The sequence below is a fragment of the Haemaphysalis longicornis genome, unplaced genomic scaffold (genome assembly GCF_048455015.1).
Source record: "Haemaphysalis longicornis isolate Haplotype H1 unplaced genomic scaffold, Haemaphysalis longicornis Haplotype H1 scaffold_3, whole genome shotgun sequence".
In the NCBI taxonomy this organism is placed as follows: domain Eukaryota; kingdom Metazoa; phylum Arthropoda; class Arachnida; order Ixodida; family Ixodidae; genus Haemaphysalis; species Haemaphysalis longicornis.
In genome coordinates, this window is record NW_027526335.1 from 58070200 (window position 1) to 58093175 (window position 22976).

General features: G+C 50.1%; 1 protein-coding gene across 5 annotated transcripts in view; it reads right to left on the reverse strand.

Annotated features, from left to right (window-relative positions):
- The window catches only part of LOC144174492 (dachshund homolog 1-like), a 67868-nt gene that overhangs the window by 30557 nt on the left and 14335 nt on the right, over positions 1 to 22976 (reverse strand). For 3 of the 5 annotated variants that reach the window (XM_077703214.1, XM_077703217.1, XM_077703213.1), the window contains exon 2: positions 16557 to 16589. The exons of the other annotated variants lie outside the window; for them this stretch is intronic. In XM_077703214.1, the coding sequence (XP_077559340.1) occupies positions 16557 to 16589 (33 nt within the window). The remainder of the gene's footprint in view (positions 1 to 16556; positions 16590 to 22976) is intronic. 5 annotated transcript variants of the gene reach the window in all.

Consider the following 22976-nt stretch of genomic DNA (forward strand, 5'->3'; position numbering starts at 1 on the left):
CTTTCTTTAGGAAGAAATGGTATAGCATTTACTCCTTTTGATTGTTATTGACATAATGAGGACGAAGTGTGCCACGCATACATGTTCCCATGCTTGTGTTCGTGACTGCGCGCGCGTCGAAATTTAGTTTTAAGTCCAAAATAGCGGCACTAGTTAAAAGCAGCTACATGGAATGACTGATAAGTGTGGCCTAGTCATGGGCCAACCATATGACAAAAAGAAAATAACGTGTGCGGGTACACGCGAGCATGATTATAACAAAATTTAAGTTAAGTGGCCATGATCATTACAAGCCAAGTATTTCAGAAAATGTGCGCAATGTGCCAACTGGTTGGTTACGGCAGAGCCGGCGTATGCTTAAATACGTTATGTTAGCAGCAATAGCTGTATATATCGTCTGCGAGCGAACGGGTGAAAAATAGTGCGAAACATGGGATTGGCCGAGCACGGAGGCTCCAAAATATTAGCCCTAAATATAGCGAACAAGGCCATTCATTCTTTACCAACGCGGGTTTTTAGGGACCTATTTATGCATCCAACGTTCGAAAAACAGCGCGTAGCCAGTGTTCTCGTTCTGTGAGAAAATCGGGGGAAAAGGGTTTCCGCATATTCGTTATCCGGCGCGGAATCTCGAGCCTGTTGAGTCTGCGGCCAGGAGTGAAAGAGGCCCGCTCTCTCTCTGCGGGTCGTTTTCACAACGGCCGACGAATCCCGTCCAAATACACAACGCGGGCCCGCAGAAAAGGGAAGCGCTGACAGCCCGAAGGGGCGCCAGGGGGGAAGAATAAAGAAAAACGACGGTGCCGGTGAACGAGCTGTAAACCTGAGGAAAAATCAAGTTCTACTCGCTCTCTTTTCACGACAAAATGAAGTCCGCTGGGGTAAACATCCCTGTATACGCGGCGTCCTGTTTGCAAGACAAAAAAGCTTCGCAGCGACAGTGGAGTTCAGGCTAACGGAGTCCCGCCGAGACTTCGCGGCGCGGACTGAATAAAAGAGGGAAGCAGGAACTCCGCAAGTGGGAAGAAAAACTAGAGCGCGTGCGGCTCGGTTTCCCTATTGTGACGTATGCAAATCAAGCTCACATCTTCCCCAACGGGTCCCCGCTTTCCTTGGCCGAATGCTCCTTTTTCGGGGAAGCGGCGGAGTTTACTAAACGCTCATTGTTTGCAAACCGCGTGAGGCGGGGCAGTGTATACCGCGGTGTTTTGTGCGCTGCGGCCGCAAAAGGGCCCAAGAAAGCGGCCTGAACGGGGGATGTCGCCAAAGAAAGCAAGGTCCACCGCATTTTGGGGCGAAGACAAGGCAAGCTTGTTGGAGTCTTTTCTTCGAAGACTTCCTTCTTTTGTATGTTGCGTGTGTGCAATGGCTCCTGTATGCAAATTATTAGGGTTCTCCCCGTATTTGTACACTTGGCTTTCAGAATACTTGCTCGGCAAGTTTATTCGGTTCCTACGTGTTCGAACCACTGGGAATATTCGCCAAACACCAGTGCACTACTGTGTGTGCAAGTAATCGTAAAATGTGAACTTGTGAAAAAACGTAGAAGGTATGGAGGATCCAAGAGGGAAGGCCGACCCAGACACCCGTTCTCGTAAGGCGATGGAACAAACTGTGAGCGAGGCAGTGGGCGCAGCTTCGTCTTCTTCTTTACCCCAGCTATCGCCCTCTGCCTGCGCCCATCTCATTTATTTACAACACACTCCCCCCCGGCCAGAAAGGCAAGGACTGGCTTTCAAGCTGAGCCTTCTAATGCGGCGCCTGAATTGTCCCAGTGATCAGGCGAAAATAAATGATGTCGGACTGTTCGCACGGGCGGCACTTTGAGCGATGATTCTCATCTGATGTTGCGTCCTCCAGGTGCTGTGATGTTCCCTGTGCATCAGGATCACGCGCTTCGCACCGTTGGTCTTGGGGTAGCCGCCGGGGTCATAAGGGAACCCGATTAGTTGGGGTGGCTCGATGTGCGTCTTGATGACAAGCAAGTTCCTGAAGCTGCACTGCTTGTTCGGTGGGCAAATGGCTGTGGCTGTGGCTGTTACAAACAAAGGGCGCCATGGAGAATTCTTGGTGTCGGACTGGCTGCCATTCCACTTTCTTCCGTTGCGATTCTCTATTGGCGGCGCTTTCGGGGAGTGCGCTATTCGGTATTTCACCGGGAAGTGCCAGATTCTGGACCGGATTCCCTGACGGAACTTCAAAACTAATGGCGGAATCTGTTCAGGTTGGCTTCTGCAGACCTGGCGCCTGCACTCAGGGATAATAGGGTCGCTGGCAACCCCGTCATGATTCTGCCGGTGTTGCACTAACTTTCTTCGGTGTGGCTTCAGTTGACGGATTTTCTGGTACTTCGAGTTGCCGTTGCAGTACTCTAGCAGGGTCGTCTCTGCCGGTGATAGAATCCGTGGTTGTGCAAGAAGAATCTTCCCTGGTTTCTCCATTTCGACGTCAGGGGGCTTCTTCACGTCTTTCCTGCTTGGAGGCCCCTCGCGAGCTTGTTGGAGCGGACCGCCAGGCAGGGCCGCTTCAGCAGGATTGTCACAGTGTGGAATTTCCGGGAATTCACTCTGTGGCACAGTGCTGTGGTCGGCAGTGAGGACGCCCATGCAAGTAAGATCATTCTGCGCGGACACCCGATCGCCTACAGGATCCTCTGCTTTGTCGGTTAATGGTTCCATGGGCTGAGGGTCGTCGCGGGCAGCGTTGCGAACCTCAATCCGCGTAATCATTGCCAAACGACCATCCGGTGCATTTTTATCGCGGATGGGGCCCTCACGCTGCTCTGGGAGTGACTCGGCTGGAACCGTCGGGAGAGTTACAAAGTGGGGGCTTTGCGGCACGGGAACACCCGTGAGCTTTCGATTGTAACTCACCCAGGTGGTTTGGGCGTAGCCACCGGCGGCGGCGGTATTCATAGCGGCTTTGCCAACCGAATGGAGCAGTACGCGCGTTTCACACGAGCGCACTTCGTCCTCGAAATGCTGCGATACGGCAATGTCTTCCTTCAGCTTGTCGCCGGTCAGATGTCTTTGAATTGCAGCGTCGAGGGCTCGTAATTCGCTCGGCTTGTCGTGGTAGTGGTAAATGTTGGCGGTCAGATCGGTCACGTGCGGAGCCGGGTCCTGGAGAAGGGCGTCGATTGCCGTAATGAGCCCTGTGATTTTCTCTCGCAGGAGCCGGCGGCGTAGCTTCAGGCGTTCCAATGGAAGGGGTGGCGTAGAAAAACGAGGGTCGGCTTGGGCACGAGCCATGATGGGCAGCGGTCGAGGGCAAGGCCTCCCAGAACAAGTGGCGCGAAGGTTCGAGGCCTCGCGAGCCTCGCAGCCGCTGCGCCTCCAAAGTCAGGTCCACTCGTGCCTCGAATCCCGGGTTTCACGGCACCAGCGTATGGAGGATATAAGAGGGAAGGCCGACCCAGACACCCGTTCTCGTAAGGCGATGGAACAAACTGTGAGCGAGGCAGTGGGCGCAGCTTCGTCTTCTTCTTTACCCCAGCTATCGCCCTCTGCCTGCGCCCATCTCATTTATTTACAACAGAAGGTTCAGAAAGAAAGAGGGAGTTCAGTTTGTGAGAAACCACGTGAAGGTATAATCGCCTTTAAAGTAACCAAAAAAAGAGGTCCTCAAAACACTATACGTTATATTCTAGAAAGGCTCTGTAGGAATGGGACCGACTTTCTGACCGGGGCTGAAGTTTTCATTCGCGCGGCCACCACACCACCCGTTCGTCGGCGGCCAAGAATATTTGCCAACGTGTTGAGTCAAGTTATCTGCTGCGGGCTGCACTGAAGAGAACACTCTCCTAACAGGTTTTTGACGGATGTTCGAGACAAACTGACCAGGCATGCATACACGCGTGGCCCGTGGGTTAAAAATGTTTTTACAAAAGATGTGTCACGACCTCTATCTGCTTTGTCAAGGAGGTCGTGAGCATTATATATGGAGATCGGACTATCTAAACTAGGGAAATTCGAAGACCTTAACAAGAAATCTCCAGCTTAGCACGCTTTTCCTCGGCAGATGCCGAGGAAAGTGCCGGTGTTTGGAAAGACCGCACCGAAGTTCACACGGACATTCACAGCTGTTTACACTGCACTATTTTCCCTTTGTAAAGAGGTGGCCATGTAAAACACTTGTTTGGGCTCCGTGTCGCTTGATGCTTATATGGCTGGTAACATCTATGTCATAACGGCAAATTTAGCCGAGTACCGTATCCTTGTGTTTATGGAACATTTCTCATGGCTGCTCAACTAACGCTGTGTGGACTGTGCGGTAGGTTATTTGGTTTGTTTTACTTGTCGTCGCATGCACGCTGACGACCAGTTATTGCTTAACTGTACTTCCCTATGCTCACTAAATCACACATCTACACTTATCTGCGACATTAAACATTGAAGTAGCCGGCTGATCCATCAAGCCCAACTTCTCCACATATCTTCCAATTCCCTCCCTCCCTCCCTCCCTCCCTCCCTCCCTCCCTCCCTCCCTCCCTCCCTCCCTCTCTTTCTCTCTATCTACCTATCTCTCTCTCTCTCCTTGAGTTTATGTTGGCGTTAGCGTTCTCAACTTGCTAAGCTTCTTAGCACCCATTTAACAGGAAGGTTCTAAGGTGTTAAAGCTTCTTAGCCAAAGCTTTTTAGCAACACCGCTTGTCGCGGGGTTACGGAGTCGGCATCCCATGTTCTTCAAACGCCAAGTAAACAATACCCCCACCCCCCTTCCCCTCCTTCTTCGAGATTCTTCGTCTCGTTCATGGTGCACAATAACAAGGCTACCTATTCCGATATCGTTTATCACATACACCGGCAAATAGTGGCACACGTGCTCGTCACTCGGCCATGTCAGGACACGCCAAAGAAAATAAAGGTGGAGGATGTTGCGTGATCTTGCACGGCTCCAACGGCGGTAATAGCCACCTGCCGTCCCGTATATCCCCCAAAATGCGATAGCGTTTGCTCGCAGGTGTATCCGAGCAAGGAGCGCACAATGAACAGTGGTTTGGAAAGAATAGTCTATAGCGCATCGGAGACGTCGAGACAATGCTGAAGAGCGGTCCGAAGAAACTCAGCGTTAATTATAACGCATGTGAGAGGCTCGTCAAGATTTCGCCGCAGGACGCGGGTTGATCCCGGCCACTGTGGCCCCATTTTTCTTTTTGATGCAGACGAAAATGAAAACGCCCGTGTGGTGAGATTTCGGCGCACGCTAAGGATTCACAGGTGGTCAAAATTAATCCGCAGCTTCCTAATGTATACGGCGCGGCTTGCCCTTCTACTTCTACTTCTACTTCTCCTTGCCCTCAAAATTTGAAAATTTGTATTTTTTTATTCTATTGTTGAGATTTACTCGCTGTAGTACACCGCAGGGTATACTACATCGATTACGAGGCTGTCGAATGTCTTTTAAGAAACACTTCCATACCCCCCAAACATAGTCTTCTCTTGTCTTGCGAATAAGCGTCGCATTAAGGTTGGCTTCGTGCTCATTGTCTTCTTCTCCGAGTATGTCCAGCAATATTCTCCTTTTTTTGCTTTTTACCCTTGTTTGTTTAACCTTATACGTACTGACTGCGTAAAAACCTGCGTATATTTTAGGCGTGTTGGTACATTGAGATGACAGCAGGCAAAATCATACTGTGTCTTTAAGGTTGAACATTTAAGGAGCAAGATTTCACGGGCGAACCATTGTGAGATGCTGTGTTACGACACAGAAATTTCGTATGCAGCATTCCTGAAACCAGATTTTTGGTCGCTGACGGGGCGCTTATTTATTATTAAAATTCCTTCTGAAGTTTCTCTTTAGCTACTCGACTGTTCCCACCCATGCTTAAAATTGTGATGTTTCATCCAAAAGAGCACTACGTAATAAATTCTGTTATAAACATTTTCATAATAAAACGCTCAACAGTACCTCCTTAAGAATTAAGTGCTCTTCTAAGCAATAATGCCGAGGATAAATCCGCTTTCTCAGCAGCTCTCGTCGGTAAAGGGCAGCTCACCAAAGAAACACTCATACCCAGCACTGTCCAGTCACGAAAATAAATCCTACAAAATGCCCCCGAAACCGTTGTCGGTGCGCAGGCAGCTTTGGCACTCCAGTAGGCAATAAAGGAAATATACAGCCCGTACGCTTAGTGCATTGTGCTTCGTACTGCATTCTTGACTTTCGCATTGTGAACACTGCCCCCCCCCCCCTTCCCTCCCCTCCCCTTCGCTCTTTGGGATCCACGCGAAACAGTCACGACAGGAGACGAACAGGTTTTCGCGCTGGGACAGACGGGAAAATCCCGTATATATAGGCCCGGAGATTAGCATAAACTCCGCGACGCGGTCAGCGAGCCGCTCTTTCTCCTTTTCCGCGCGTAACTCAAAGAGCGCTGCATATAAATTCCAGTCCCCCCGTTTTCGTTTTCATTCTGAAAGCCAAGAAGAAGGCGTGTGCTCGCCCGATTTAATTGTGCGTGTCAGTTCGTCCCCAAAAGTTCGCACATTTAGGCAGTTTTGTCCCCCGCCAGTCCGAACGGCGCGGGTGACTTTTCGGCCCGTCGCTGTGAATGGGCTCTGCGAGCGGCGCTCTCTCTCGGCACTGCTATAACCCGCTATATAAGCGCACAGCCGCTGCTGTCGCTGGGGCGATTGTTTCGCCGGGATTTCTCCCGATTCTCCCCCGGACAGCGCCACTCCTCGTCCCTTCGCTCTTTCTACGCAAGCACGGTTCCTTCTCCCTCTCTCCTCCTCTCTCTCCTTTCCCATCTCCCCGATACTTGTTTTCGGTTTTCTCTCCTCTCTGAATTTGAGAGCGGTACAGGTCACGTTTGCGTATGCAGGCGCCCAACATTGAGGCATGGGAAGAACAAGCGAAGGGCGCTGTCGAAAGGGAAAAGCTTCGGGGAACAAAAGGTTTTAGGGAAGGAGAGCGAGGCTGTTGAAGGTCCTGCGAATATATATATACGTATATATTTCCGCTTTCTGTCAGCTCCCACACGCACCTCAGCCGGGAACGGCGCAGCAGACTTCCCGCTACTGCGATAGGCGAAAACACCAACCGGCGCGAGCGTGTGCGTGTGTTCAGTAGGGACATTGTGCTAGCCGGAAGCCTCGTATTTTATCGGCCCGTGTCGGCTAGTTGTCGTCGCTCGTCCGAAGGATATACGGGTTGCGGCGGGAAAGCGCGGCCTGTCGTCAGCTTGCCTGGACCACCCCCGATGCCGCGCCTGCCCCGCGTTTTGCCTCGCCCCCCTCCGAGACCGTCGCGAGCTGCGGAGAATGTCGGGAGCTCCATCAACGCGTGTGCGTGCCCTCGTTTTGCGAGGCGCTGTTGAAGAGAAAATGTGCGGGAAAAGTTTCGAGCGCGGCGCGCGCACGCGGAGAACGAAAGTCGTTTGCATGCTGATGCCACGCTTCGGTTTCTGTCTGCTTGACGCTGCCTTGCCCGTTGTTGAATATCGAGCTGAACACTCGTGAGTAGAAGGGAATTCGAAATTGCGCGGAGCGCAGGGACAAAGTAGATAGAGGAAAGGGGGGGAGGGGATGGCGAGTGTCGGAGCACTAATTGGTCTCGCGATACCTTAATATGACAACGACAACTGGGCTGAACTTAATCGCCCGCTGCTTACCCTTATTGTTAAGGTTCCTCTGTTTACAAAAGGGAGACTGCGGTACATTTTAACTAAGAATTCAGAATTTACCCATTAAAACTGCCAAATACTTTATGCTTACGCTACCTGGTTCTGGTATCCAGTTCGAGATACCGTTAGCTACACTACAGACCTCGATAAGTGCAGCGACACAAAGAAAAGCGAAAATATTCATTTTATAAACGACGAGTACCGTGCCCGCTGGCACTAATCGTTTTCACCAGCGTTCGTGCACGCTGCTGAAAAAAAAAATCAAGGCATAATTGAGATACATTTCTTGAAGCATGCAGCATCGTGTAAGTGGACTGCAGGTGATTAAGACCCGCTTTTTATCGCTAAATAATTCCTAAAATGAATTTTGAGATCGTTGCAAATTATATCTTTAGAGTAGGCTATCTGACTGTAAATGAATGTAAGCTGTATGAATATCTTTATAGCTAGGCTGTCTGATCGTAAATGGCTTGTAAGTTGCATGAATAACGCGTGTCTCATCTCTTCAAACGTTATGGTCCCGTGCACGGCGAATTCAAGAGTGAGTTAATCAGTGCCAATAAGGTTTTTGTCATTATTGTCGATCACATAACGCGTAAAAAAAGTTCACATATGTTGGATTTGCCGTGCTCTCCGGCATGTGATACGCCGAGGGACACGCATCATCACTGAGAGCTCTAAGAATACGCTCCTGTAATGAAACAAAAAAAAAAATGGCGTTTGCAAGCAGCGAAGTTGTGACGAGCTAAGGTGGCGTTGTTCCATCTCATATTCGCCTAATAGTATATAGTTTTCGACTACTGATCTACGGCCTGCACAGCACTAATTGCGCCTCATCGTGCCACCATTTACGAGCCTCGAATGAGCGGCTGCTTTTGCTATCGCGGTTGTTGTTCATATTTACCAATCTAAGAAAATCCTTCTGCTCACGAGTATGTTAAATCTCTCTCTCTCTCTCATAATGCTAAGGTTAATCGTCCATTCGAGGTTGCCTTGAAAGCGTGCTCCACTGCACGCGTGGTTAAGCTGAGGTGAAGCAGTGAAACAGAGTTTAGAGCACCTAAAGCGGCATAACAAATAAAAATCTTTGAAGGCATTTTATTAACCGTTCCGTTTTTCTTCGGGTTGCGACTATAGAGTCTTTGCAAGCCCGGAGAAAGGGTCTCAAACTGCCGGACATTTGACGCAAGTTTCCCCAACAACCTTACTGTTTTTATCGCTCACTTTTCGGCTGAAAGTCTCGCAAGATTTAGCGCAGTGTTTGCGTATATTGTCGCCACAATTAACCATCCCTCCCACGAGATGGGAGTGCCCGTGTGCAGACTTGATCACAGAAGCCATGCAGCAAAGCCAACTAAATTATTTGCGTTCATGTGCACCGTATCACAATTTCCTCCAAGCACAGTCGCATGCTCCGGGTTTTAAAGAGTTTGCGTCTGCCTAAGGCAGAGGTCAACAAGAAACTTATGTCGGTACAAACACTAACGTGTTCACCCGAAGGGGAACATCCCATTGAACATCGTCCCCGTGCCAGTAACAGAGCATCGCAGTGGCTGTGCGCGGTAAGGCGAAACGCGCAAAAAAAAAAAAAAAAAAAGAGAGAACGGCCGCAAACGCGTCGAAGCGAATTCGCGATGTTTTACGGACCGGTGGCAATTGCTTCGAGAATTCAGTTTGACAGCCCAGTCAGCCCGACAAAGGACAAAGCACACTCGACGCGGTCCTTGGGCGAAATGTGACAGACACCCACCCGTTGTCAGGCGAGGCCAATCACGAGCGGCGAAAAACGTGCTGCCCCAGAGGGCGACGAGGCCGCCAAGTATTCGGAAAAGCTGCCGGCGGCGTATCTGATTGCCACAGCAACTGCGCGCATATCAAAGCAAATGGCACCCCGGTCTTTTCTTTTTATGCTGCGTCGTTGCCTCCTTTCCGGGCAAACATGTGGCCATCTGTCCGTCGGCAGCGCCGCTGTCGCCAAGAGCGGCCTGGACGCCGTCATTCGAGTCGTGGGTGCCCCGTTAGGACATTTTTTCCCGGCACGGCTATCAAATGTATGCGAAGAGAATGAGAAAGTAGAATGAAGGAGGGGGAATTCGCCGGGCATTTATAGCCGGACTGTGTGTGCTCTTTTTTTGTCGGCACACTGCGTGTCACGACGTTGACGACCCGCCGACGGAATCTGGGGGGGTGAGGCCACCCAATTCTCGTTTTTCTATGTCTTTCTAGCTTCCAGCGTGTTGCTCACGGAGGGAGTGCAAATCTAATTCGACAGTCAAACCTGGAAAGCCCGAAAAGCGACAGGGTCCCGCGGGAGATGATTGACATCTGGAGGTCGGTTTCCCTCGCTCTGTGTCACCGTGGAGAGCGAGTGTCAACGCCTCCGCATAATAGTTGGTTTACGGCCAACTTTAATTCTCGCCAACGCACTCAGCTCGATCGGATTGCGGAGTTCCCCGTCATCGGTTGTGTGTTCGCTGAATGCTCCACTCCGTTCCCAATTGCTCTAAACACGGCCCCTTTTGTTAGCCTGGCGACCTCCTCGAGCAGAAAACAAACGGCAGCACCGGAAATACGAACAAGTCACGTGTGCACAGGGTTGGCACATCTGGGCCTGCGTATTATTAGTGTATTGTACGTTCGTTTAAAATTACCGAAAATAAAGTTTCGAATAAATTCTTTAAACAGTAACCGCCGAAGCATATATAAGTGGATAGTGAGTCGCTTTTAAGTAACTAATTAGTATTTAGAAGTATCTAAAAGTAAATATATCTAAGGTAGTATAGAAGTGCTAGGGGAATCACGCCTAACACGTTAAGATACTACCTGCCGCGGACTCTCGTATACTATAGAGTGCTGGTATGCCGGCAATATTTCACTGTAGGCTAGCTTGACCTTTAGCCTGTCAGCAAACTGTCCCCTTTTTTAGGTGCGGAGTACCTTAGGACCGCACAATGTCCGTCCGCGTCCGTGCGCATAGCATTTACAATCGCAAAAAAATCGCACAAGCACCGGCAGGATTCGAGCCTGTGTCTGGTAAACCAGACAGAGTTAGTGTCAGTCGTCTTCACCATTGGGCCACGACGGTGAGTTAGTATCCAAGAGTCAAACGGCTTACTCCCTCGCCTATAACGGGGCGGAATACCTTAGGACCTCCCAATGTCCGTCCGCGTCCATCCGTGCGCACACCACCATCAAGCGAAAATCTAGTGAAATTCGATTTGAGCCGTGAGTTGCAGTTTCATATAGGGATTAATCAGGGTGCAACTCACGGCTCAAATAGAATGACGGTCGGGGCGCAACTTGAATGTCATTTTGAGTCCCCGTACTCCGCACCCTCGCCATCATCCACGGAGTGGAGATGCTGCCATTTTTTCGTGGGCACATCACTCCACTACCTGCCAAACTCCCTTTTTTATTCTGCGTTTTTGCTTTGCTGCGTTTTATCTTCAGACTATAACGCGCACAGGCCCCCGATGAGATTACGAACGTTAAATGCAACGTGCCTAATCGATGCCAATCGTACAGTTTTCAACAGGTTCTGTTCTTCGAGATCTGGTTTCGCCATCTGCTGTTGGGACCGTCCGGAGATAATCCACTGGGCGTCCCAGAGCGCGCAACCATAGTTTGTCCAACGCGCAGAGAAATTTCCAAATAAAAAGCACCGGCGTTCAAAGGCCGCACACGAAAAAAAGCAATAAGATGAATACGCGTCAAAGTACACGTAGCAGCGGATTCAAACTAAAGGGAAATCTCAGAATGGCTGAGTGAACAATGAAAGTAAGGGAAGAAGTGTGTTTTGGGGAGGATGGTGATGCATTTAAAAAAATTGGGGAAGGGCGGGGAGGGAATGGGGGGGGGGGGGGGGGGGGGAGTTCAGTGAGAACGACCGCCGGTGCAAAGCAAAAAAGAACAGGCAGGGTGGTAGGTGGAGTGCTTGGTCCTCCTGCTCTGGTTATGGGCGCGTTACAGAAGCTCGGTTTTCGTTTTTAAAAGAGCCACGCTCGGTGGGAGGGATCGGGTGTCGTGACGGAAGTGGGAGCGGGGCTGCAGGGAGATGCTAAAGCGCTCGGTTTGTTTGTAGTTAGGGGCGGTATATTTATGGGGCGATATGACCTCGCCAAGCAGGCTGCACGCAGACGCGTGTTCACGGCTCTTTCCAAGATCCGATCGAGCCCACGGGACGGGTGTCCCCGGGTTTGCGGAGGAGTCGCATGGGAGGGCAGTTGGCGCCCAACGAGGGCTACGAACGGGCGCTGGTGTTTTTTGCCTACGTCATAAAAGCGGCTCCCACGGCTTGCTGTTGCGAACCATCGACATCGCGAGCTGCTCATGTGGAAGAGTTGGAAACTTCATGAGAAACTCTAACGGCACGCTTAAAGGGACCCTGCAACACTTTCGATAAGCGCTTTTACTCTTTTCTTTGCGTCTGGAACCACTGCGAAAGCCGGCACGGAGCGGCACTGCGTGATTTGCTCGTCGCACCAGGCACGCCTTCCGTTTCTGCTTTGTTTTTGTCGCTTTATTTTTAAAGTTGCTATCGAAAAGCGTTCATGTGTGCACCTGAAGGAAAACCGGCCAACAGCCGCTACATGGCTTAAATGACGTAATTCGAGCGGTCGAAGAACGTCAAGACGGGGAGAGAACAAAATCTTTTGAGCGCGTTTCCAAGTTATCTGATGGGCTAGAGCAGTAATTTTTGGCTGAGGTACTTTTCGACCATCAAATCTAAGTACTGGGTGTGTTGGGTGACTACGTTCTGCACGCATTTAAGATTGCCAAAAGAGTTGAAAAAGTGTTGCAGGGTCATTTTAATGTTTGGAAGATTTGTGACGATTAGAACGCCTGTCGAAACACACTGCGGTTTCGACAGTCGAAAAACCGCTATTTCCGTATTCAATATAAACGGCAATTGAGAGTGCAATTTCCATCTCCACTGCCTTATAGTGGCTACGAATAGATCGTGTGCCGAGATATGTTCTAGATGACACACCAGGAACGCGTGTGCGGAAGATGGGTTTCAGATACGAGTCAGCATTAAATATTGCGAGGGTGATGGCTTTACACATCCCAAATGAGTTTGGAGCGGCAACACGCTGGGAGTCCTGCTACTGGAAGGTGAAATACGACTACTTATTTGAGGTTGCTCCCCAACAACCTGCAGTATTTCCCCGGGCCCCTTCGCGAACAAGCATGCCACGGGCGAACGACCGGCGGTGCAACAAAAAACGCTTTACTTGTTAAAGGTCGTCCAGATCTGTGGCCAGCTATCGGGTTTGAACGCAGCATCCTGGTAGCATGCATTTCCCACATTCCCTACGGTGTAGGGGAAAGCCGAACGTGCGGCTTTTAGCTTAGTTGAATTCGCTGAAGACTGTGCGTTCCCTTTCTTCTTTACATTATTACCTTTAATGTCCCAAAAGTAATTAAAGGTGCAAAGGGTAGCTGCCTCGCCTCCCGCGAAACTGTCTCTCTGCGGATCAGTTTTGGTGAAATTGTTCTAAGCTCCCGAATGGCCGCCGTGGCATAGTAAACATCCAGACTGGACCGAGTGCAGTGTGCGCAGAAAGTTCCGAAATAACAAAATAGAGAACGCCTAAATTTTCATTTATAAGTGTTGATCGCCGTTATTATATTCAACAAATGGATTCCTGAAGCTAACATAAATAAGTTATGATTAAAATTCTCTCCTACACATTCATTTCCTTGTCACCCCTAATTCCGAATTTTTAATAAACGTATCAAGAAGACGCGATCTCAGGACCTACGTTTTATATTCCAATTTACGCTTCGGGATTTTCTTCGTAGATCTCTCAGAAATTCTGCCTTTTAACACGGCGTGACAACTTCACCAGGCAATATATACTCTGATCTACGTCCCCCCCCCCCCCCCCCCCTTCTCCACCATTCCCCTGTTTTCTTTCTTATCTTCCTTTCGCCTTCACAAGAGTAAGTTTAGAGCTGCGTAATGCATTCGGGACATTCTCGAAACTCCTAACAGCTACTGTCGTGAAGACCGAAAGCCACAGCGACCACGCCAAAACCAAAACAAACAGAAATCTGCAAAGAGAGTGAGAGAGGAGGCTTACGCAACAACTGCGCTACGAGCGCAGGATTTGGCGAAGGAACAAACGCGACCAACTAGACCGAGAAGGCAGCCGTGTAAGTGCACGCGATGTCGCAACGAGGCATTCGCGAGCGCCCGTCGACCGCCCAGTCTGAGGCCTACAGCGCTTGCTTCGTCTTCTACAAAGCCCGCTCCTTGTGGGGGCCTCGGAGGAGAGCCATGCGCGCGTAAGAAAAGGAGGATACGGCATTCATCTGGGACGCAGAAGAAGAAAAGACGCCCCTCGAGATCCATCGCCATGCCTCTCACTTTGCCGCATGCGACGCGCGCCATTCCCGCCGCCACGGAGCCGCTCGCATCTCGGGCCATGAGAACGAAAAGCCCGCGGGAGAGTGACGCACCCTGGAGATGCGATGGCTCCCGAAAAAAAAAAAAAAAAAACGCGGCCCAGAAGATTTGGTGAGGCCGAGGCGCAAGAGTGGGTGGGGGCTGCAGCCGAGTCGGCTGCGCGTTCCACGGGAAGGAAGGAAGCAGCAGCGCAGGCGACACGGAGCGCCGAGTTTCGGGCCCGGGGCCCATTTTTCCGTCCCGGAGGTCCCGCATTGAGCGGAAAAGGCGGAAAGAGGGAGCGCGAGAGAGTGCGGCGCACCGGCGTAGTGAGCGCGCGCGTGGGAGGCCTGGTTTCTCTTTTTGGTGAAGAAAGCACGCCTTCTCTTCTTCGAGTGACTCCGTGCGTGTTGCTTTGGTCTGCTGCTGTGTCGCGTTGCGCAGGTGCCTGGGCGGAGGAGGCGGACCGGCGCTTGTCGCCGTCTTGGTCGGCACGCCTACCGGCGGCGCCGGCGCAGAGCAGGGCCACATTTCGATTCGGACTTTCCCGCAGTGGGACGGCCTCCGCGCGTCGCTCCTTGCCTGGCCGAGAACCCGCCTCCGCCGCCGCCGCCGCCGTCAGCGGGTGCGGAAACGGAGACGTCGCGCCGTCGTCACGAATGCGCTGCGGCTGATGCTCTCGCGCTTCTCTCCCCCTCCCTCCCGGCTCGGCCGCGTGTCCGCTGGGAACTAACGGTAGATGGCAGAACGAGCCCGCTGTGTGCAGATATACGCGGGAGTTTCTCACAACGACATTAAAAAAGACGTCGAGTAACCTCGGGAAAGAAGCCGGGTGTATCTGCAACCGATCCAAAGTAGGCACAATAAGGACTCAGACTGGCGCGAATTTTCGAGCAAAAGGAATGGAAATTCGTCGCCATCTAATGCACATGCAAAAAGAAAATGGCACAAATATGGCTTGCTCAGTGGTATTGCAAATAAATTTTAGAGTAGCACACCGTTTGCATACTTTATAGTAGATTTAAAGGATCAAATCTTAAAGAAAAGCGGTCTTTATTGCTTTTCGGAGTGACATTTCGAGTACCACGGCATTTAGGAAATAGAAAGAAGCCTTTCTGGTCGATAACTGACACATTAACCACATATGAGCCATTCATCATCACGCTCAAAAAAAAAAAAAAAAAAAAAAGGAAAGACAGATATCTCGTCACCAGGATGTCGTCGCTTTCACCCGCAACTCCCATACTTCACGGACCCCGTGTACCACATCCTATCACAGTTCAGCAGCGTGCGATTCTTAACGGCCTGCCAGTGTCTATCCTCATAACGAATTCAGCTGCAGCCGGTTTCGCCTGTCACGCATCCTATCGCATCACAGCACGACGCCTCGCCGTACGCGCGTCAAAATGAGACCGCCATCGAGCCCCACAACCGCAAACGTTGCTCGGACCACGAATGGAAACTCGCGGGCGCTACGCACTCTTCCACCAACAGATGGCGTTTCCTTTCCTTCAGGTTCCCTTCGGGCGAAAAGCCATTAAAGCCATTCCGCGGCCCGGCAGCGCAATTTCCACTGATCCACCCCAACATGAGAGCTGCCTCGGAAGGTGAGGGAGATGCGCTCGCCTGAGTCACAAGCCCCTGGTGGAAGCCTGGCGTCCAGCGCAATATTCGATTTGTCCTCGTCTCGTTGCGGTGTCAGCGCCAACTACAGTCACGGTCGAAACGATGTGCCCTACTCCATTGTTCGCGAGCTGAACACCGACTCTGCAGCTTTTAAATGCGCGCATTCGCTCGGGGCGGAACTGCAACGAAAGGGATGCGCACATGCACGTGCACGGTGGACCAGAATGGAGAAACTAGATTGAGTGGCCCTCGTGAAAGTGGATCTCGTTTCAGCTTCCCCTGACCCTCTTTGTCGACGCGCTCTTCCCCGCATACCTCCGGGAGAGAAACTTCAATGTGGGAGAATGGAAGCGCCCTGGGAGAGTGCTGCTCGGATCCCGTTTCTTCCCTCGAAGCAGTGAGTGGGTCTACGACGATACGGCTTCTGTGTGCGCATGCGCGCGCGAATGAGCATCTGCACGTGTTCCGCCATTGGTACGGAGCGTATGCTTGCACCCGCGTATGTGCATTCAATGAATCACTCCGCTGGATCTCGTGAGTGCCGGCGAAAAGAGATGAGGTTCGCCTTGATACACCTTTGCCGGTACATATATCGAAAATTCGCTTAGGACGAATATTTCGAGCACTTTCGGGGACAGCGCGCATTGAGCATTGTTTTTATTTCGGTTTCGAGATTTGGGGCAAAGCTTGGTAAGGAAGCTTAGGAGAATTATGTAAGGGGGGGGGATGTAATCTGAGGGTAGAAACGCGTTGTGAATGTTAAGCACTGTTAGAAGTTACTTTAGGTGGATTCGCGTAAGTGCATGTGTATACAGCATGCATCCCGCAGAAACGGTCTGCAGATAGAAAAATCAATAAGTAAACAAGTATTCTTTTCGAGAAGAGACGCTGTAGGAAAGTGTGTGTGCTTACAGTGATGTTCTTCGTCCTTCTCCCGTCTGCTGTCTGCAAAGACAAAATATAGTGAATACTTTTAGCCTCCAGAAAGCTTTTTAAGAGACGCACGAAACTCTGCGAAATGTGTTGGAGAGCTGACTTTAAATGATCGAGTGAGGTACACCTATCTGCTTTATTCATCCGAAGAGACAACTTGGGGTATGGTTGTGACGACCACCAAAAAGAGAGGAAACAGAAATAACGCACCCATTCCCACAGGTACACAGCAACGATAATAACAATTGGTGCCTAACATAACCTTCGAGTTCACGCTTACGATTTTCAGATAGTTGGAACGAAAGACGAGGGCATTCACTCATGCTTTAAACTTGTTTGCCGTGGCAGTCGCGAAAAGCCATGTTTGGCCATTCTGTACAAAATGGGGGCGATACGAATTCACGCACATTAGCAAGTTTTAGCTGACCGTTTTTTCACGGCCCACTCGGCTCCGAAAGCCAGCTGGAGCGCCATTGCGCATGCGTGGCGCGCTTGGCAGCGAACGGCGTGGCTCCGGTTGCGCTGAGCGGGCCGCCGGTACCGGAACGGACCGTCGAAAACGGTCAGCTAAAACTCTCTATTTATAGTTTTGTGTACCAAGTACATCTAAATTCGGCGGATTAAGTAACTTTCCCCTCCTTAGCGAAGCACGCACAGAAAAGAAAGAACAAAACGAGGTCACGGAAATAGTAATCTGAATATTACGCTAACATGCGACATAATGTTGAATCGGGCCGGCTGGTACATGGTTATCACTTCAGAAACACGGACGGACATGCGCTGCTTCTGGAGTACATAATCGCATATGCCCGAGAAAGAATGAGTGGGCTATGCATAGACATCTTGATTGTTCCCGAGTTTTGTTCTTCGATCACGTCCCTGCAACGTGCACGGCTGAAACATACAAACTGAATACTTATTTATATTAGGTAAATAATAAGGCTGCCTTTATTGCGTGATATCGAAACATTCTAGGCGGAGCCCACTTCTCTTTTTTGATATCCACATGCACTGTTAAAAGTGCGTTATATTCAACGCTTACCTGTAAAGAAGCGTTGGATTACGTGCAGTGTGGACAAAGAGCAAATATAGTGTGACTGAGGTATCCTCAGCTTCTGAATTGCGTGCATGGGGGTGAAATTGATGATCAACGAACGGAAGCGACACACAAGACAGAAATGTCCACAACAACCAAAAGAATTCCTCCGGCGTAAAAAAAATACGTGCACAGGCACAGCAGAGTCCACAGCAGAGCAAGTAATCTCATTGTTACTCCACAACCTATAATAGCAAGTATATACCTTTATACCTCTTCCCAACAAACAGGCGACATCATGGCATTATGCCACAAAAGGTATGCGCCGATATACCTTGCGCGGTTTCTCGTATACGATGCGTCTTCGTCGCCAACATATACTTCGTATGCACGCGCATAGCAGTGCTGCGAATCTCCAGCTACATCGACGCTAAGTCGTCGCCACCACCGTGCAGTTCGGCAGCCAGGAAGCTGCAGGAGGCCGAGGAAGCGCAATCCGCATTGCTGCAATTATGACAGGGCAGATCGTCCGACAACGACATTCATTTCCTCCCGTATAATTGCAGCCGCCCGGACCCGCCCATCGCGGCGATTATGTGCATACGGGTACCAGAAAACATCTCTGGGGCATTTAACCGGCCGTGCTCGAGACTCGTGCGTCCTCAACGCGTCCACTGCGTGCACATGCAGCTACAGCAATTGCACGCGCGTCCCTGGTCGTATATCACATAGCATGCTGGAAAACTCCACACAGGAACACCATCTCCCTGGTGTATGTATAGGCGCATATATATCTATATATATATATATATATATATATGGGGTTGTAAGTCTAGGTTTTTATGTTGATCGCTTGGAGTTGTCTCTGACGCAACGTCGTCCTGCTGCGAACGCGGGCAACGTAAATCTTGAGGAACGTGTTGTTCACGAGGGAAGCGTCACGTTAATGCCACGAAGGGTCACCTGCACTTGCTATTCTCGGGTGTTCGTTTCTTTTTCCTTGCTGTCACTTTTTCCTGCTTCCACTGTGGCCCCACTGTTATTGCTAGCGAGACGCGTACAGTTCCGCAACAAGCTTTGTGACGTATATTCTGACATCATTGATCATCCCATGTCTAAAAACCGGTGTACGTTATGCATCCCTTCTTTATTGCATAGCTCGTCTGAGACATTATGCGCGACTTGAGCGTTCGGGCGCCATCTTTCTAACGTAGTTATCATTTGGAGAAGCCCACACTCAACTGAAACGGGAAGTAAGACGAGGAGAAAGAAAAATAGCGAGAAAGAAAAAGAAGGCGGGGGGAGACGGGGACAGTCTTTTAACCGGCTGTGGAGAGGGCCCACAAAGAGCGGTTCCTTCTGAGAAGACATGTTCTGCAATGGCACAGGTCATACAAAATCCAGGGAGAGCGGCTTCATGCGTAACCGGATGAGACGATAGGAGAACGGGCGTGCATTTCCCAGGAAGGCGGCAATCATCTTCGAGTGCGCGAGCATACGTATACTAATAAACAAGCGCGATGCAGAGGCACAAGGGACAATTTGGACAGCGATCGCCTGGCGCTGCTGCAATCGGCAATTCCTCGAAGGCGCGTCCGCGCATGCCCTGACTTCTTCGGCTCATGGGACAGAAGAAGAGAGCGCCCCAGGTCGCGAGGTGGGCAGAAATATTGCCGGGCCGAAGAGACGGCACCGATTACCATCCTTCGAGCGAGGGACGATTATCCACTCGCACGCCGGAACGGGACAGAATATGCCGCTGATTCGCGAAGCTCTGTTTTGCCCTTTTGCCCCCTGCTTTTTTATGTAACTTCCATGCCCTGCCGTGGTGAGCCCGCTGGTGGATTCGGAAAATGGAGGGGCCTCACGCTCATGCGGAAAGGGGAGGCCAGGTGTGAAACTGCGACATTGTATCGTGATTAAACGAAAAGGTAAACGCTCTAATCTTGCCGCACCTGCGGGCCCGTAAACCACGGGCCCGTATAACTTCGTCGGCCTTCCTCAGCGCTCATTAAGTACTCCTAACTTCAACTATAATGTACGCGTAACTAAGCAATAACGCTAAAAAGCAGCGAAGCAAGACAATCAGTCCGAAAAACATCGCCGTGATCGAAACTTTCGGGCTCCGCCTGTTATAGACGCGAAAAAACGTATCTCTATGGTATTGGCATGCGCATCCAAAATTATAATTGTAGCCTGATGTCGACAGATTAGGCTTCACAGCCGATAAAAACAGTACATGCATTTTTGTGTCACTGTGATCGAAGTTCCCAGCAATTCCTACCATCTCTCTCTCTCTCTCTCTCTCTCTCTCTCTCTCTCTCTCTCTCTCTCTCTCTCTCTCTCTCTCTCTCTTCTCTCTCTCTCTCTCTCTCTCTCGCGCGCGCGCGCGCGCCTTCAGTTCCTTCAGACTGAAAGGTCCCATGCCCCCCCCCCCCCCCCCCCCCCAGCCCTCGCCATCTTAAGGGGGACTCGCCTGATCCCATTCCTATAGTAATTCATGATCCACTGGCTTCAAAAGCACCGCATACTGCAGTAAGAAAAGTTCTAGAGATCCATGCAAATGTTCCTAACGGCCGAGTTTGCTTCTTCTCGAAATACATAACTGCTCTAATGAAATAAAAAGTAAACAAGGAACACATTTCGGTTTCCCCACTTTCCACTAGATGGCGGTAGCTGTCTATCAAGCGAGAGTTTTATCTCTTTATTTCAGTACAAGGAGGTAGGGGGGGGGGGGCATATATCTAAAATAAGCAAACTTGTCCGTTGTCAACATTTCCATGCATTTGTAAAGCTTTTCTCATTGGTACCCGATAGTTGTCAAGGCCGTGGGTCCCATAGGAATGTTAACGGGGTGAGATCCCCTTAACAAATCTCATTCTTTGCCACCGCCTTCAACGAGAACCAAGGTTGGGCTTCCGAAGCACCTTGAAGCGAAATGGTAGCCGCCATTGCGGTTTTATGAGGTCCTCGGCCTCTGAGCGAAACCACCACCACGGGAGACCCGACTTCACTAGATATTGCACATATTACATTTGCCAAAATGACAATTTTTGGAAACTTGCCGTGCATATCTTCCGTTAAATCACCTGGTGTGACGGTGTGCGTGTTGTTCATCCGTATACTATATGCGGGGGGGAGGCAAGGTGGTGCGTGTGTGTAAGTTTCATAATCATCATCAGTAGCAACCTGGGTGGTTAATGGCTACGGGTTGATTACTTTCTGTTTTTCTACAATTTTCTCATTTAGTTTTCTTTTTCTGACCGGTCGTGCGAACCCCGTGAAACGCATTGCCTTTTTTAGCCTGAAATGTTGCCGTTTGGGGGGTTTAACGCGCCGGCGCTACACAGGCGATGAGGAGCGCCGTAGTGGAGGGCTCCGGATTAATTTCGACCACCTGGGGATCTTTAACGTGCGCCGAAATCTCGGACACACGGGCGTTTTTGCTTTTCGCCTCCGTCAGAAAAGCGGCCGCCGCTCCTATAGCCTGAAATGACTGAACCTTGCGATCTTTGGTCAACGTTCATATGCTTGGTACTGGGAACGTATGTTTTTCTGCTAGTATATCTTTCTTATATTCATTTCACTGTCGTTGATTATCTATTTTCTTCAAGTTGTCAGTTTGAAGTTCGCCATTTCATTTTTGTGCATTCTGTACGAGATATAGCTTGAGTATGAGGTAATTGTTTATATCTGGGACCCTTTTTATTTTCTTTATATCTGGTTTTTATTTCTCTACCGCCGCAGTGTTTCCATGACTTCAGCTTTACTTTGGTGCTCCTACTCGTTACTTTGCCGCGGGTTGTGTGTTTTAGAGTTGATCGCATTTGCCAGTTTTAGTACACATTCATTCTTTAGTGTATACGACACAAGGAATTCTGCGTCGCTACGTATTATCTTGATATGATTTTTGTTCTTTTTATTTCTTTTAGTTCTTTCAATGTTATCTTTGTGGCTCCGGTGTAAGTTCATGTTTTGTTTTCTTTTTGCGGCCAACAACAGGTATTGGCAACAATATCCAATGACATTTACCATAAACCCACCTTTCACTCATGCATATATTTGCATTAGACACATTTCAGTAAGCCGTACAATGAATGTGAAACCAAATCATTAATGAGATCTATAAGGCAGCTACAAAATAATACATTTAGTGTATAGTTTTCATTGGAACGCCTGAGCCGACTACTGCTGAATAAGCAAATATATTTAAGACAACGTCTAAGGAAATTCCTAAAGCGCTGAGTACCCTTTCAACGGTGCTGTGATGGCATAAGACTCTGTTGCAGGCACTGACCCCAGCTTGTTCAAGACCTGGTCACCGTAATATAACGTTACACTCTCTGTGGGTTATTTCACCGCATAACACAGGTGCTTTCCGCCGCTCACCATCGGCAGCCCTTTAGACAGGCCTGTATTTTACAGCAACATTTTCGTCACCACAAAGGGAAAGTTCACCTCAGAAGCTGCAACAAGTAAGCCCCTCCACAACCTGTAATAACGCTTAGCAACGTGAAAATTTGGGCGAGTTGGCGATGCACATTAAGCACAGCGCAAGCAGTAAAGACAAGTACGGCACAAGAAAGACGAAGTCTGCAATAAAGGGTCTGTATTGTTACAGGTCGGACTTTATCTCCCAGAAGAATTTATGACGGTCCAGCGCGAATGTGCCTGCGATAAACTTTCGTAATCATTTCGGTAAGGCCACCTTGCGAGAGACAAATGTCGCAACAGTCACTTCTATACACGGCTGGAACAAAACGGGGCGCGTTTCATTATAGTAATTACGGCATGCAGACTTACATACATGGGGTCCGCCCCGTCTGCATTTCGTGTGTGTTATGTGCTCCCAGACAAATTCCCAAGCGGCTCTGGCTCCTTAGCGTGTTTTGTCCACGAGTCTCGTATAATGCGCGACACCCGGCTAACAGCTAGCGAAGGTGCGACCTCACTTCGCCGCGAAAGCGCAATGGCGTTAAACGCGCGGCTTTTCTCGGAGATGTCCAAACCAAGAAACGAGCGCAGTGGAAAGGACGGAGAAAATGCACATATATATACCGCGTCGACGCATGAGCGTGGATACCCGAACTCTGTACACACTCGCTATTCGGGGCAACTCGACTCCTCATTCATCACGGCCTGCAATTATACCCGTGTTTCCAGCTGCCGCGGAGTGCCGGGGGCGAAGAATCTACCCCGCGCTCGCATATAATAGTGCGCCGCGACCCTCGACAAAGGGGGGATCTGCGCGGACAGCCACCGCTGCTGATTGTCAAGCGTTTCTCGCCTTACCATTCTGCACTTTATCCCAGCATATGGTGTTATTTCTGAGCCCTTTCTTAAGAGAAAGGTGATTAAAACAC